General features: G+C 39.3%; 1 protein-coding gene across 1 annotated transcript; it reads right to left on the reverse strand.

The window, feature by feature from the left end:
* Nucleotides 1-1801: 1801 nt before the first annotated feature.
* ggcx (gamma-glutamyl carboxylase) lies at nucleotides 1802-15579 on the reverse strand. Its single transcript, XM_053516112.1, has 15 exons — nucleotides 15465-15579; nucleotides 14957-15157; nucleotides 14292-14450; nucleotides 9918-10083; nucleotides 9556-9634; nucleotides 9291-9397; nucleotides 8477-8640; nucleotides 7654-7955; nucleotides 7311-7442; nucleotides 7068-7219; nucleotides 6207-6376; nucleotides 5842-5972; nucleotides 5551-5698; nucleotides 3802-4006; nucleotides 1802-2424 (listed from the first exon to the last, which is right to left on the reverse strand). Exons 1-15 carry the CDS (start codon nucleotides 15484-15486, stop codon nucleotides 2268-2270), a joined length of 2295 nt encoding a protein of 764 aa, XP_053372087.1. The 5' UTR covers nucleotides 15487-15579; the 3' UTR covers nucleotides 1802-2267.
* Nucleotides 15580-16449: the final 870 nt, after the last annotated feature.

Consider the following 16449-nt stretch of genomic DNA (forward strand, 5'->3'; position numbering starts at 1 on the left):
TCTAGACATGACCCCCTGATAAAACTCTAAGAAGCCCATCATGTACTGTGACTTTACCGTCTTACACCGAGGTGCTGTTAGCTTCTCATTTTCGATTGGTCAGAAAAAGTTAAATTTGGATTTCCTGTAACAGCAGAGCCTAGTACAGCTGCAAATCATAGGTTAATGTTAACATTTGTTCTAAAATGCGCGTTGCTAACAGCTAATCCATACGGAGTTGTACAACCGATCCTCCATATAAATGGATTAAAATGTGTGTAATTGATCATATGAAGAAATGTTAAGCAATTATGGTTAAGGTGTCTACAGTTTCAGCACTTTGTAGCAGTCAGTAAGGTCTCCAATACAGGGTAATCTTTAGGACAGAGGACTTTCTCTTTTTTTGTCTTAAAAAAGGAAGGCTGGGGAGTGTTTATGGCTGCTATAACAGAAATGATTTAATCAATTAAATGCAACTATAAACAGAATTACAGTATGAGTGTTATTCTTTCATAAATAAAAAGATTGTAATGCTTTAAAAATTGTTGTACAAAAAGAATAAAACACTTGGGACAGCATTAGATAAAATAATAAACGTTGAGACAGTAACTCTGCTTCATCACAACTCGAGCAACTTCATGTTACTTATTTTCCTATAACATAAGGAATATAACCCAAAAGGTTTTATTCCTTATTTCATCTAGCCATAATAACTTGTCAGCATATATACATTAAAACTCAAACACCTGCATGCTAACACTCGTTCATGATGTATTGCAGTGAGCTGTCTAAAAATGTGACATGACACTAACAACAAATGCATTTACAGCTGACATCTTGCTTTGGTTGAGAATTATAACATTTTGAGCAAATTCCTCGCATTTTACCATTTCTGACATTGTTGGGTTTTTTGCTGTTATTTTTTTTTGTGTGTATGTACTATGTGCCATGATGCTCAGAAGCCCGGGGTTCTTGGTTTAGTGCCGATTCTGAACCCTGCGTAAAGCACTTTAGACAGAATTATGATTGTTATTAAACTGTATAATATATTGTGGAAAAAAATAACAGCAATAAAATAATAAATTTTAAAACCAAGCAGGTCTCTGTTATTTGTTGTTAAGTAGAAAAGGATCATGTAAATATAAATGAGGGTGCCTGGTACACCCTGGACGAGTGCCATTCCATTGCAGGCATTTACACACACTCATGCTATGGGCAATTTGGAAATGCCAATTACAACCTGCATGTATTTAGACTGTGGGAGGAAACGAGAGTACCAGGAGGAAGCCCACCAAGCATGGTGAGAATATGCAAACCACACACACAAACCTGAGGTGGGAATCGAACCCTTATCGATCAGCGGTTCAATCCCCAGCTGCACCAGGTTGCCCTTGAGCAAGGCCCTTAACCCTATCTGCTCCAGGGGCGCTGTATCATGGCTGACCCTGCACTCTGACCCCAGTTACGCTGGGTTATGCGAAGAAGGAATTTCACTGTGCTGTAACATATATGTGACAAATAAAGGCTTAACTAACTTAACCCCCAACGGTGCGAAGCCACAACGTTAACCATTATGCCATCGTGCTGCCACATTAGTGTTCCGACTGCCTAAAATATGTCTGGATATTGTAGTATAAAACTAGCAGTTAGTCCTCCAGTGTTCTGGTGTGCCGCCTTTTACACCATAATACTTTTTAAAATTTAAAGAACCATGGAGGAACTTCAACATACACTGCATTCTCATCAATAGAAGCCAGATGTGGAGACATCACTGTGTTGACAAGTATCATATAACTGATGAGTCACACCAATTAAAGAATGATCAACGCTTTACTTCATTGTCTTTATTTAAAAAAAAAAGAAGAAGGAAATCATTGTGTAAATTAAAAAAATTGTTCAACAATGCTCATTTTCACACTAATTCCATCATCTGATACTCACAGTAACTGCTTCATGGGGATTTCTCTTGTAAACAAACCAGCTAAACCATATAGAAGCTTATTGAAGGATAAAAATACAGCAGCACAATAAGCTTTATAGATCTATCCTGGTGTAATGCATCGTTTAGTTTGCATAGTGTGTAACAGTTAGTGTTTTGGGGCAGAGGAGCAAGAGATCAACTAATGTTAAGTGTGCTTAACTTCAAATCTGGGAACAGCGTACCTGATTTCATTTCTAAAAATAATATTGATAAAAAAAATCAACATTAATATGTATACTCATACAAAGAGAAATGTTCCTAAATGTTTGGATCTTGTAAGACCTTTGGTAACTGGTGATGCACGATGTCACAGCTCGCCATGTCTCTCATCTTTGACCTGCTCCATTTGGTTGGTGTCTGTCTCAGGTGCCTTCATGTTGGCGTAGTCCACTTCTCTTCTGAGCTGCTCAAGAGGAGGCAGACCGAAGACCAGGTTTCTCATCGCGATGGCAGTCATTAGAAACCTAAATAAGACAAAGTAGCTTGTTATTTCTTTCAAAGGTGTATTAGAGTTCTACGTCTTGTCCACTGAGCTATTTTACCAGTGGCTGATAGAAATAAGTAGACCGTTTTTGACTTAATATACTTTCGCTAAACACATTGTTTCTTCTCATGATCTAGATATCTTCTAGAAAGTATACATTACAGTGCTGTTAAATTTAGATTGCTCAATACTGTTGTCTGGGGTTTAAATAGCAGGTTTGGAATAAAAGTGCAGTTCCACAAGTGTGATTGTTCATCAACAGCAGAGAGCGCTGTATAGCTGGCAAAGGGGGTTGGCAATTCGTTTCAACTGGGATTGTGTACACAGTTCCCACAGACATATGCGTCTGTGCGTTGACTGCAGTGGGCTCTGAGCCACCTCGCTCAGGATTGTCATTCACAGACATGCAGCCTTCTTTAAAACAGCTGCACCCTTCAAGTGCTGCGGCTAAGAATCTGAGGTCTAAAGTTTTCTGTAATTAATCAGTTTTATGCCTTCATTCAGCAGAGATTTCATCACATGCCCCAGTTTGACTGTGATGAAGGCTGTTAGTAGCTGCTATGGTTCAGTTGAGAATTAATGGTTGGCATGTTAAAACTTGTGTGGTAAAGTTGTAAGTATTCTACAAACATTTATGAAAGGCTTCATAGCAACTAAAGTGTATCTACCTTCTTTGACCTTACAGTAAAACCTTCAACAAAAATCACATTTTTCAGATTTAGGTAGGAAATAAAACATTGGATTGCATGTGATGTCCTAAAAAAACAAGTAGCAAATAAATTATTACAACTAATTACGACAAATAATTACAACTAATTATTCTTTGAGAAAATAAAAAAAAACATAAAACAATGCTTTAAGTATTAAATAATAAAATATTTAAAGTAGTGTGAACACTGTTTCTCGGCAACATGGATGCCACACATAAGCTAGCTAAAACCTCAAGCTAACAATTTAATAGTTCGTGCACAGTTTTTAATTGAACAATATTAAAAAAAACAGTGCCTGTGGATATGAGACAAACTATCAGGAATAAGGATTTCCTTATCTGGGGAAACTGGATGACTAAAATTACAGTGTTAGCATCGACTGCTAACTAAATGGCTAGAAGCCTTCATATTGAGAATCTATTAATTTCCTGTTTCTCTTTTGCTTAGTGATAACTCAGCAGTTCTAATTAATGTTTATGGTGCAAATACAATTATCTACAGTACAAGTTTGGCATGAACTGCTATGAAATGTATTTGTATTAAATAAATATGTATTAAATAAATATGTTTTGGGGTCAGGGACACTTTGCTTCAGTGTCTTTATGTATCTGTTATATCAGTTATACCAATGCCCTAAACACTCTTACCCTCGGCGGATCATGTAGTATTTTTTTATGGCGAATCGGTTGAATCTTTCAAGCACGGGAGCCTCTCGTCGCTTTTTCGCATCCTGCTTGCGCTTCTGCCTCTTCAGGAAGAGACGTACCAGCGGATCTGTGGCGTTGACATCTGATCCCTCACCATCGAGACCGGTTATAAGCGGCTGCAGCTCTGGAGGCAGAGGCTCGGTCTCTGAAATTGTGCATAAAGCATTTTTTTATTCCACAGGAATTTAATTTCAAGAGCTAAGCTCCGTATTAAATCTATATGATTTATCATAATTGAATGAATCAGCATTGCAGGTCGTATTGCTAGAAGTAAGCTTTCTGATCACACTGTAACTTTAGATGGCCTTTAAAGCACCATCAAGTGCAACAGTGAAAGAACATGGTGTGATTCCAGATTCCAGTCTTTAATTTGAAGCACATGTAGGTAATATTACCAGGATAGCATTCTTTCACCTCCAAAATATTGTCAAGATAAGAAATGTATTGTCACTAAACGATGCAGAAAAATTTGTTCATGCTTTTATCAACCTATTCAATAGGTTGAACTATTGTAACGTTACTGTCTGGTTCTTCAACTAGGTGCATAAACAAGCTTCAGTTAGTCCAGAATGCAGCAGTGAGAGTCCTCACTAGAACCAGAAGATACGAGCACATCACCCATATCTTATCCATGCTGCATTCGCTCACAATGAAATTTCACATTGAATTTAAAGTACTACTTTTGACGTATAAAGCATTAAATGGTCTTGCGCGGCAGTATCTGAGTAAACTGCTAGTGTATTACGATCCGCCACGCCTACTTCGATCAAAGGATGCAGGCTGCTTGTCAGTACCACATATTTTGAAAACTACAGCTGGGGGCGGAGCTTTTTCTTGCAAAGGCCTAAAGTTATGAAATAACTTCCAATTAATGTTCGGGACTCAGACAGTCTCAGTGTTTAAGTCTCGGCTAAAAACCTATTTATTTAGCCAAGCATTTGTGTAAATAGATTTGCTTTAGGTAAGGAGCAGATCTGGGGGACTCATGGACGTAGAGTATTACGGAGAACTGGTATGTTTAGATGCTGTCTGTGACTATACCCAACTGTTATCTCTCCTTCTCTTCTATTTCTCTCTTTCTCTCTCCCTGTCTCTCGAGCTACACATGTTGCTCCTGAGCTGCCAGTGATACAGACCCCCTCTGGGCCTCTGGACCTGTCTGACTTGTCCTGATCTTGTCACATGGATGCCCTGTGTGGTCTGTTTGGAATGCGTGTGGTGACTGGGGACGGTTTCACGAGACCATGAAGACGTTCCTGACCTTGGCTGATATTGACAGCTGTTCTGAGGACGTGTGACTGCAGTCACTCAACAGTTCATAACTAGATTTTCTACAGTCTACCCAAGAATCCAATAATCAACTGGACTCCATAAAAACTTAAAAGACATCAAATGTTATATTGAACTTCCAGCTGCTTAAGACACAGTATGCCTGCAGATAAATCTTTGCCATCTGTTATCATTCGAATGAGGATGGGTTCCTCTCAAGGTTTCTTCTTATTGCCATCTCGGCTCGTTCATCAGGGACCATGTAATCAATTTGCTTCATACACATTCACATCTCTAATGTTCTACACGTCTACAAGTTAATTCTCTCTCCTAAAGGAAGGGCCGTGTTCTGTACAATAATGTGATTCATATTAACTACGGTCCTTGCTTTAGTTCACATTTGACCTCGCGAGGACTGACCTGTCCCGTTACGGACTTTCTCCTGAAGCTCGAGCAGCTTGGTGAAGTTCTTCTGCAGCGCCTCTTCAGTGGTGTTCACGTAGATGTACATGTAGCAAGACGGGGTGTCGGTCACAGTGTACACTTTGTGATATGCTCCAGCAGGGAGCTAGGTACACAGAGACAATGTAACACATCTATTAGATGGTAATCAGCCTTAGATAAATCTGGAAAGGTATAAGGAGATATTGTTCTAGTTGGACGTCTTGAGATTTAGGGTTTGTGTGTGTGTGTTTGTGTTTGTGCTTTTACCTGAATCTTTTCTCCTGAAGTGAGTGTGTAGTTTTTCTTCTCGTCCACTATCTCCACCTTCACGTTGCCCTGCAGTACCTGAACACTGGTGTTCCCCAGGTCCTCGCTCACGTAGTTCTCTAGATGGAGGCCTGCCAACATAATGCCACAAAGGTCAAAGGGCAATGGCAATGAGCCCAGTTCAGCATTCTGATGCAAATAGAAGGAAGGTGCGACGTCAGGTTCAGTGTGGTTACTATAAGGCTAATGCTGTAATGTTAATATGTACAGTAAAAAAGCGCATGGAAATTTTTATCACTCAACAGACAGACGTCCATTTTGTCCGATTAGACGTCGAATATCATAGACCTGAGGCTGGTGTGTACCTGGGAAGTCAGCTATAAAGACCACCTCGGTTTGGTTGTCCAATGTCCCCTCAATCTCCTCAAACTTATTCCTCCATGGGGACAAATCGACCAGCAGGGGCATTAGCCACGGATTAGCACGAAACGGTGACCAGTCTGCTTTCACAAAATCAACACGGGGGTCAAATATCCTACAGACATAGTGGGGGGAAAGAAATGAAACGTCAGTGCTGGGTTATTGTGTACTGTCTGCTGAGTTTGGGTCAGATTTCAGAAGGCACCTGAAGAGACCAATCATGCAGTTGATGAAAATCTCAGAATTTGTGTTAATCAATCAACTGTAACTGGGTGCCTTTTGGGATTTAGACTTTATTGACAAACACTTTAGATGCATTCATGCCAGTAGCGTTTTGTCACGACTTTACAGTCATGGTTGTTTGGCAATCCTATCTTTATTCACAGTTGCCATTTTTTAGCAGTAGATGACAGCTCGTAAATGGCCAATTAATTCAAATCTTCCTCCTAAGATAAGAGAGTGATGTTTTGTTTTCTTGCAAATATTTAGATTCTGGAAGGAAGTTGCTTGCTTGAATTGCACTGTAGACAAATCTAAATGTTTACTCTAAGAGCGATTTCCAACAGTAACAGGATAGGGAGCCTCACAGGCTGCTCGGAGCCGAAACTGAAAAGCATGGAAATATGTAACGCATCACCGTAAGAAGGAAAAGCAGCGTACCAGCGCTCCCATTAGTTAGCTGCCTATTAATTATGTTGTTTACTTTTCATGTTGTCTGTAACTAACAGTTATTCCACTGCCTACTGCTTAAAAACAACCTGGATTTTAAAATACTTTGATTGAAAAAAAGAAATCATTCACATTACCTCTGTTGGAAGCGGTCGTTAATAGACACCCAGATGTCGAAGTAAATCTGGGGTTCGCTGATGTTGTAGCGGGGCAGAGTGCGGCTCAGGCAGGTGGCATACTGCTTCAGCATGTCTCCGTGATCCTTCCATCTCCGAGTCTGCGTAAAAACCTGCGACGAACCAAATTACCGTTACAGCTTAATTTGTTAAAAACAGATGCGAAATTTCTTTTATTAATGAACAGAATGGTGAGATAATGACCCCAGGGTTGAGGTAGCCGATCTCTCCTGTTACACCATCTTTGTAGGTGATTTTAACATGCTGGTGGGAGCGAGAGTGGACCATCATGTCCCAGGAGTAGCCGTACAGCCCGTTAGTCCAGTTATTGTAGCCCTGTAGAGAACCCAGTCATAAACACATCAGCATTTTAAATGACACCTGATGTATTAAATGTTTTACCTACAATCTAATAAAATGTAACACAAATAAGCAGAGACATGACTCTATGCAGTCTAAATGTCATTTGTTCAATGCATGTTAAAAAAGTAAGTGGGAAAATAAACAGATGCCAAGCATAGTAAAAAAAAAAAAAAAAGGAAATTACTTTTGTAATGAAATGGGAATAGGGCAGGAAAAACTGCTCTGCGATGTACATGATGGTGAAGATGGCGGCTATTTTGTGCCTGATCCGCAGTGTGGAGGGCTTAGGGACTGTCCTCGTGTCTGTTCGCTCATTCGAGTCACTTGACACATTGGGATACACACACGAGGTGCTTGATTGAGGGGGCGGAGTCACGGTTGGCAAAAGGGGCCAAAGGAACTCTGGGAAGTGACCGAAGAACCACCTGGGCCAATTAGCGTAGCAGAACAGGGGAGTCGTGGCCAGCATGGTGTAGGGAAACATTCCTACATGGATAAAAAAAAATAGATTCACATTATTTTGATTCTGTTTCTAAAGTGAGTCAAATATCATGTCTGAAATATAATCATATCCATGCTTTTTTATCTTTAAATAGTAACTTTTTCTTTAAATGGTAACCATCTGATTTAACAGACCTGATTAAGCTCATGATTAAACAATTTGCATTTAGGCATCTTATCCAGAACAACTTACAAAAGTGCTTTGTAGTTTCCGTCATTGGATAGATCCTTATACTGGGTTATGAGGTTACTAACACGTAGTACCAAACAATAAACTGTTCATGTGATTACTGTTCACTGCTGCCCTCTAGGAAAATTGTTCTAAATATGAAATCATTACATCGGTGATTTAAAGCCATGACTTATTTCCCAGTCTATAATACTGTATTTACTCTAACAGGTGATGTGACAAACAACAGCAATGCAACAACGTAATATAAAAGAACTCTAACGTCATTCAGTTATTGTTTCCTTTTATCTGACCCACTGTGTTTTGAGACTCTTACCGATCTCAAAGAGTTGCGAGTTCATGCAATGAAAGTAGCTGACGAAGAAGAAGGCGACCGGACGGGTGGCGTCAAAAAACAGCAGATAACCAGCCGAGAGATCTAGGATGAGACCTCCACCATGGACCACCATCAGACTGACCAACTCCACAGGCAGGATCACTCTAATAAAACAAAATGAGTTTCAAAAAGATTCCAAAGGATTTAATGCTGTTATGGATGAACTCATCAATTCATGACATGCATATAACTGCAACTATTATGCCCATCTGAAACCAATCAAAGTATCAGTTTAATGCCGCACTTCTCCGCTTTCTCCACTGGCTTCCTGTAGCTGCCAGCATCAAAAACACTTGCCTACAAAGCTAAAAACAGCCCAGCAAAACCCAGACTGCAGCACGTTACTTCCAGTTCTTCAGCACTGCCTGACTGATGCCACATCTCTCAGAGATCGAGGAAGACATGCATCTAGACTGGTTTTTATCCTGGCTCCCAGGTGGTGGTATGAAATTCCTCTAGATGTCCGGATCTTTAAACAAATCTGTTTTTAGGTATTTGCATTTACTCCACCCTGATCTTAAAAACTTCAAAGGACTTATGTAAGTCGCTCTAAATAAGTCTAATAAATTAATAAATGTAAATATAATGTTTAACAAGAAATGAAACATACATACTCTAAGTTTCAGGCGTGAAGCACGCACTCTGATCATGGTTCTGGCGTACTGAGAAAACTCTCTACCCTGATGGTATCCAAGCTCTAGTTAAATGCTAGGATAATACATTAATGTTCTTATTCTAACATTATCTCACTCACTTAAATGGGTCAAACAGCCAGTGATGAGCCAGATATTTCATGGAGTAACCCTCCACCCAATCAGCATCCAGCTTTTTCACCCCAGCGATGAAGTAGACTATAAAGATCTGTCAAGCACACAAAAAGGTTCCATGTTACCATGGTTACACATTACAAAATCACTGGATTAATACACACACACACACACACACACATACTCAAACGCACACCATGTCATAGTAACGAGGAGAGACTCGGACAGAACTTCATCTACTGAATCACAAACCTGCATTCTGAGCAGAGTGTAATTCCACAACGGCACATGTGCGTTCCTCTTCTTAGGGTTGAGAAGTCCATCGATGGACCTGCAGAGCAACAAACATGAGCATGCAGGCATTGTTAGACAAAGCAGAGGTGATTATGGGTCAGACAATCCTGCAAATTGTTTTCCTCACAAAATTATTTTGTGTGTCTGTGTGGTCAGTAATTGTTTCAACAATTTGCCTCCTTTTAAAATGATTAACAAACACAACATGCTCACTGTAACATGAATTTACAAAGAACAAGAATGAAATGCAGAGGAGATTAAATCGTTGTATCCTGTTACAGAAATATCTATATTTTTTCTGTCTACGGTCATCATCTCACCAGTATCTATTAGCGTCCATCAGTGTGAGCTGGAATCCGATGAGGCCGTAGAGGTATGAGTGATTGTTCCATGCCGTTTTGTCCAGGAAGAAAACATACCAGTAGGTGGAGATGAACATGACGCAGGAGAGGCGGTAAAAACAGCCGAGCATGATACCAACAGCGCCTGTGTAAAACACACACACGCGCGCACACACACACATGCACGCACAAAAGTTCAATTTAATTCAATTAACCATCTGTACATTTGATAAAATGACATCACCACTTAATATAATATACTTTATCTAATGTTAGATAGCTAACTTTAACATATGACAAATAAGTTAGGTCTGGGGAAACCGAAGCAAGTTTACATTTTTTTGTGGGATGCAAAAGCATTTTGTGCAAGATTTAGTGACAACATACATGTAGCACTTTGGGTCCCTGGAATGTTATCAAGCATCATAGGAAGAAGACGGAGCTAGCTTTGTTTTTAAAGCAGCTGGTGCTAAAAGAAACCATAAATTAAAATTAAATGAGGTGTAAGGTCTATTTATTTCATAGTTTCCTTCTTTTACATGTATTTTATAAATGTTTTGATTGTTTTTATATACAAAAAATATCATTGTAGTGTTGGAAACTGGAAATATTTTTGAGTGGCTGGAACGGATTATCTGCAATTACATTATTTTACTTTATTATATATTACTTTATTATATTAGTTTTCACAATAAGACATTTTGTCTTAAGAACTCGCCTCCAAAATGGATTAAATTTATATGCAGAGGTACCGATGTAAAACCTATTATTTTAGCTAGTCAACATAACTATCTATTTTACTTAACCTGCATGATTAAATACGTTTTGTAAGAAATCTAGGCTGGCCAGAGAACTTGCATAGTATTAAAAGTATTAAACCAAGTTTTAAATACAGAACTAAATTTAATTCATTTTATTTAAACTTCATATCATATATTTCATAATTTTCCTAAGATAAACTAGCTTGTTTTAAACCAAAAAAAAACCTACATTAGATTGCCTCATGATAATTAGCTAACTTGGCTACTCATTTTACCTAGCCTACATGATGAGATCATTTTTCTTGAAGTAAGCTAGCTTGCTAAAGAATGAAAATAATAGATTTAGAGTTTTTAATCAGGTTAGCTGTGAACATTTTTGTCAGTCTACATGAATAAATTGTACTCCTAAGATAGCTAGCTTTTAACAATTTGACGCATGTTAGCAAGCATTAACCTTAACCCTTTTAATAAACCTACATGGTTGAATAATTATCATGCGGTACTAGAATTTTAGCAGCTTTATATAAATAAATAAATATAGAACTAGATTTTAAAAAGTTTGCTAGGATAATTAATCCACAATATTATAGTAAATAACTAGCCTGAATCAACGAGTAAAAAAATAAACGTGACAATTACTACATAAAATCTTAATCACAATGAGTTACCAGAATTAGTCAGTATAATTAACTATTACATTTTTACATTTATTACAGCTTTATACAGAATTCATTCTGTAAAATATTTTGTGAAAAACCCTATACATGATCACTTCTCTTTCATTTTCTGTATTGCTTTTTTCGTCACAGGGGGCCTGGTGCCTACCCCAGGAGAGTCGGGGCACAAAACAGAAAACACCCCTGAACCGAGTGCCAGTCTATCACAGGGCACAAGCATGCATGCACTCAATCACACACTCAAACACTACAGGCAATTTGGATTAGTGTAACCTGCATGTCTTTGGACCGCGGAAGGAAACCGGAATACCCAGAGAAAAACCTATCAAGCAAGGGAAGAACAGGAATCGAACCGTCAACCCTGAAGGTGTTTATCTATTTATTTAGCTAATGTTCAGATTAACTAAGCTTATATGATCTGTTGTAAGAATTTTTTGATGCAACATAAGTTAATTCTACACTCTCTTTCTCAACCCCCTCCGTTGAGCTAACACTTCCTGACTCTCTCTAAAACTTCCACTCTGTTCTTCAGGATTTCACCAGGACATGTTATCTCGTAGTAACAGATGTACAGTCGTGGCCAAAAGTTTTGAGAATGACACAAATATTAGTTTTCACAAAGTTTGCTGCTAAACTGCTTTTAGATCTTTGTTTCAGTTGTTTCTGTGGTGTACTGAAATATAATAACAAGCACTTAATACGTTTCAAAGGCCTTTTTCGACAATTCATGACATTTATGCAAAGAGTCAGTATTTGCAGTGTTGGCCCTTCTTTTTCAGGACCTCTGAAATTTGACTGGGCATGCTCTCAATTAACTTCTGGGCCAAATCCTGACTGATAGCAACCCATTCTTTCATAATCACTTCTTGGAGTTAGTAGGTTTTTGTTTGTCCACCCGCCTCTTGAGGATTGACCACAAGTTCTTAATGGGATTAAGATCTGGGGAGTTTCCAGGCCATGGACCAAAAATTTCAACGTTTTGGTCCCTGAGCTACTTAGTTATCACTTTTGCCTTATGGCACTGTGCTCCATCGTGCTGAAAAATGCATTGTTCACCAAACTGTTGTTGGATTGTTGGAAGAAGTTGCTGTTGGAGGGTGTTTTGGTACCATTCTTTATTCATGGCTGTGTTTTTGGGCAAAATTGTGAGTGAGCCCACTCCCTTGGATGAGAAGCAACCCCACACATGAATGGTCTCAGAATGCTTTACTGTTGGCATGACACAGGACTGATGGTAGCGCTCACCTTTTCTTTTACGACAAGCCTTTTTCCAGATGCCCCAAACAGTCGGAAAGAGGCTTCATCTGAGAAAATGACTTTGCCCCAGTCCTCAGCAGTCCATTCCCCATTCTTTCTGCAGAAGATCAATCTGTCCCTGATGTTTATTTTTGGAAAGAAGTGGCTTCTTTGCTGCCCCTCTTGACACCAGACCATCTTCCAAAAGTCTTTGCCTCACTGTGCGTGCAGATGCGCTCACACCTGCCTGCTGCCATTCCTGAGCAAGCTCTGCACTGGTGGCACTCCGATCCCGCAGCTGAATCCTCTTTAGGAGACGATGCTGGCGCATGCTGGACTTTCTTGGACGCTCTGAAGCCTTCTTAACAAGAATTGAACCTCTTTCCTTAAAGTTCTTGATGATCCTATAAGTTGTTGATTTAGGTGCAATCTTAGTAGCCACAATATCCTTGCCTGTGAAGCCATTTTTATGCAACGCAATGATGGCTGCATGCATTTCTTTGCAAGTCACCATGGTTAACAATAAAAGAACAATGATTTCAAGCATCACCCTCTTTTTAACATGTCAAGTCTGCCATTCTAATCCAATCAGCCTGACATAATGATCTCCAGCCTTGTGCTTGTCAACATTCTCACCTGAGTTAACAAGACGATTACTGAAATGATCTCAGCAGGTCATTTAATGACAGCAATGAAATGCAGTGGAAAGGTTTTTTTGGGATTAAGTTAATTTTAATGGCAAAGAAGGGACTATGCAATTCATCTGATCACTCTTCATAACATTCTGGAGTATATGCAAATTGCTATTATAAAAACTTAAGCAGCAACTTTTCCAATTTCCAATATTTATGTAATTCTCAAAACCTTTGGCCACGACTATACATAACACCAAGTATTTAGTCAAACACATTAACACTCTGTCTTTTGTTTTTTATAAATAGAGACCTTTCTGACGGACAATGTGTTTGTGTGTTTGACCATGTCCCTCCTGGCGCGTCAGTAGGCTTGTCGAGGCTTAGTGGACAGACCAAGAGCCTTGTTTTTATTGAACTACAAAAAATTTTTTAATTACACCTATTTAAGACTAACCTAACATTTAATGTTAAAGAAGTGTTAATTTACACATCATGTTAGTATAATAATTAAAGAAATACTCTATGCCCCTTTACTGATATTTTATGCTTTGGTTTAATCTTTAATACCTACGTTTAAAATAAAATTAATTTACGTATCACAAATATGTGTTCTAACTACACATTAAGATCAGCGGGGATAACACTTCCTGGCTAACCCTGCTGTGGGCCTCTTTCATTTTTATACCTCCCCCCTCTTCTCATCTTCATGTCTGCTCTCTACCAAGCTTATCCTTTCCAGTGTTTGGATTGGACTGGTTTAGACTTTCTGAAGTGTAGTTAATTTACTCCAAGCAATACTCCATAAAGTATTGGCTGAATCAAATCTTTTTAAAAAAATTGTTTTTCTTGACTTCTTGTGCTTGTTATTGACTAGGACTATAGGTAAATATTTAGCATCTGTGGCTCTCTGTATAATTTCAGATAGTAAGATGATATTATCTAGAAGATAATATCTGTAGTTAATGGTTAACGCAGAACTTAAAATGGGTTACACTGTTAGCAGCACTGTGGCCTTCAGGACAGAAACACAACAACAGAACTAACCAAGGAACATCACCAGATAAACAAGGTACATCCAGTCCATAGGCAGAGGCTCCAGGAAGTTAAAGAGAGGGAAGCGGCACACCGGAGCGCCGTCAAGGTATTTATAGTCGAGGTGACTGAGCCCACGTTCCTGCAGGACGTCGATGGCCATCAGCATGCCTGAAAATAACATAGAACTGTGTTCATTAGCACAGGGACATGCCTGTAAGAGGAGCAGCTATATGATGATGAAGACTTTTCTTTCAGGAATTAAGAAATCTAAAAGGAAATCAAGGGATGCAGCAGGGGTAGCTCAGTGATTAAGGCATTGTACTACTGACAGGAAGGTTCAAACTCCACCACCACCAAGCTACCACTGTTGGGAGTTGAGTAAGGCCGTTAACCCTCAACTGCACCAACGTATAATGAGATAAAATGTAAATGAATAAGGGCGTCTCCCCAATGACGTAAATGGAAATGCAGCATACCACCACTAGCTCTGTCGTAAATATATGCATATGAATATATACTTATTAGATGTATTTCAGACCCCTTGGCTGTGCATCACAGACTCCATGGGTAACCCTTGACCAGATGGAGAACGTGGAATCAGTGGGACCTCCTTTCTGCTTCCTGAGTCTAAAACACCTCAATCAAGTCTAAAATCATGAGAACATGAGACTCACCAAAGAGGCAGCGGAAGATACCGAGCGATGCCGGGTCAGTGGGGCGATTCAGGAGGCAGATAAAGCGGTGCCATGAGGACAGGTCATCCTTCTCAAAACCAAAGAGACGTTGCATTCGACTCTTGACCTGTGCTCCTGTAGCTGATCTGTCTCCTCCATTCCCTCCACGTGACACTTTGGGCTGCTTAGTAGATGAAGTAGCTGAGATTGCATGCAGGCAGACAAATCAGTGGAGGAAAATAAAATAATTATTTAATTGATTGCACTGAACGTTATCCTGCATGATAATAAATCAGGTTTATCCTCCACACGCACGTACATGAACAACTTTTTCAGTAACAAATATAAACAAAATATCTTGTAGAATATTATAATAAATCATTAAACGTGCTGGACAGTAACGTATACAAGAAAAGCTGGACTAATAAACATAACAGTATTCAGTGCATAATGTTGTTGCAATGATGTAATGTTATTTTTGTTCTGTAGCTACGCTGCAGTTGTTTACCTGCGCTCGTGCCCGCTGCCATCGTACCCGCGTGCACCGGATGTTGAAATCAAGTCTCGCGCATAGGCTCGGGACACGTAAACCGCCGGTCTACGTGTCAAACGGCAGCAACGCTATCTGAACTTCCTACCCGTATTATGCAAATCCCGCCTTCTTTCAATCCAACAGGCTAGCTCCAGTGCCGCTAGCTAAAAAGACACGTCAAGGTTCCGCCATATTGGAAAGGTCAATGATTTGATATAAAACTAGGTTAAATTTCGTAATTAAAAGGTGTACCAAGTTAATTTTATTTTATTAATTTTATCTTCGTTTGCTTGTTAAAAGTTCCTTCGTGTCATGTGGTTGCCAGGTTACCGTAAAAGCCTTAACAACTGTTAAATCCAAGAGTTGGTCTTCAGAAAAATCTAACCAATCACAGAACAAGAGGCATGGCCGTTTGCAAATACGGGTGGGAAAACAAAATCAAACGCACGGTATGAACGACAGTCAGATGTTTTCCAGAAGCCGGAAGAAACTTGGCAGCTTTTAGAAGTTGATAGGCTGAATACAAGCTGAAAAGCCACGCCCATCAAATGCCAGTTGTCGTTGAAAATGGTTAATGATATTACAGTTGTAGTTTTTTCCTAAAAAAAAAAGTTTATATGACTTCAGTTTATGTTACATTCTAAATCCTAATAATGTGTGACATTTTAAATCCTAAATCAGATGAGTAACTATTTACTTAATTAAAACAACTCCACACCAATTTTATTTATATTCTCTGTGGTGCACATATAACTAAGGACTGTGGGGGCCAATTTATTTTATTTATTCCTATTTTACAACTGCAGTAGGACCTCAGGTCAACATTCACACACTGCGGGCAGTTATGGGAGCACCAATGAGCTTAATCTGCATGTCTTTGAACTGTGGAAGGAAACCAGACTACCCGGAGAAAGCACCCGGAGAACATGCAAACTCCATGCACACAGACCCAGAGGCGGGA

The sequence above is a fragment of the Clarias gariepinus genome, chromosome 17 (assembly GCF_024256425.1).
Source record: "Clarias gariepinus isolate MV-2021 ecotype Netherlands chromosome 17, CGAR_prim_01v2, whole genome shotgun sequence".
NCBI classification, from domain to species: domain Eukaryota; kingdom Metazoa; phylum Chordata; class Actinopteri; order Siluriformes; family Clariidae; genus Clarias; species Clarias gariepinus.

Coding starts and splice junctions, on each gene's coding strand:
- ggcx (XM_053516112.1), bottom strand. CDS start 15,486: ATGGCAGCGGGCACGAGCGCAG. Junction 14,451..14,956: donor TATCTTCCGCTGCCTCTTTG/GTGAGTCTCATG, acceptor TGTTATTTTCAG/GCATGCTGATGGCCATCGAC. Junction 8,641..9,290: donor TGGCTGTTTGACCCATTTAA/GTGAGTGAGATA, acceptor TTGTTTTATTAG/AGTGATCCTGCCTGTGGAGT.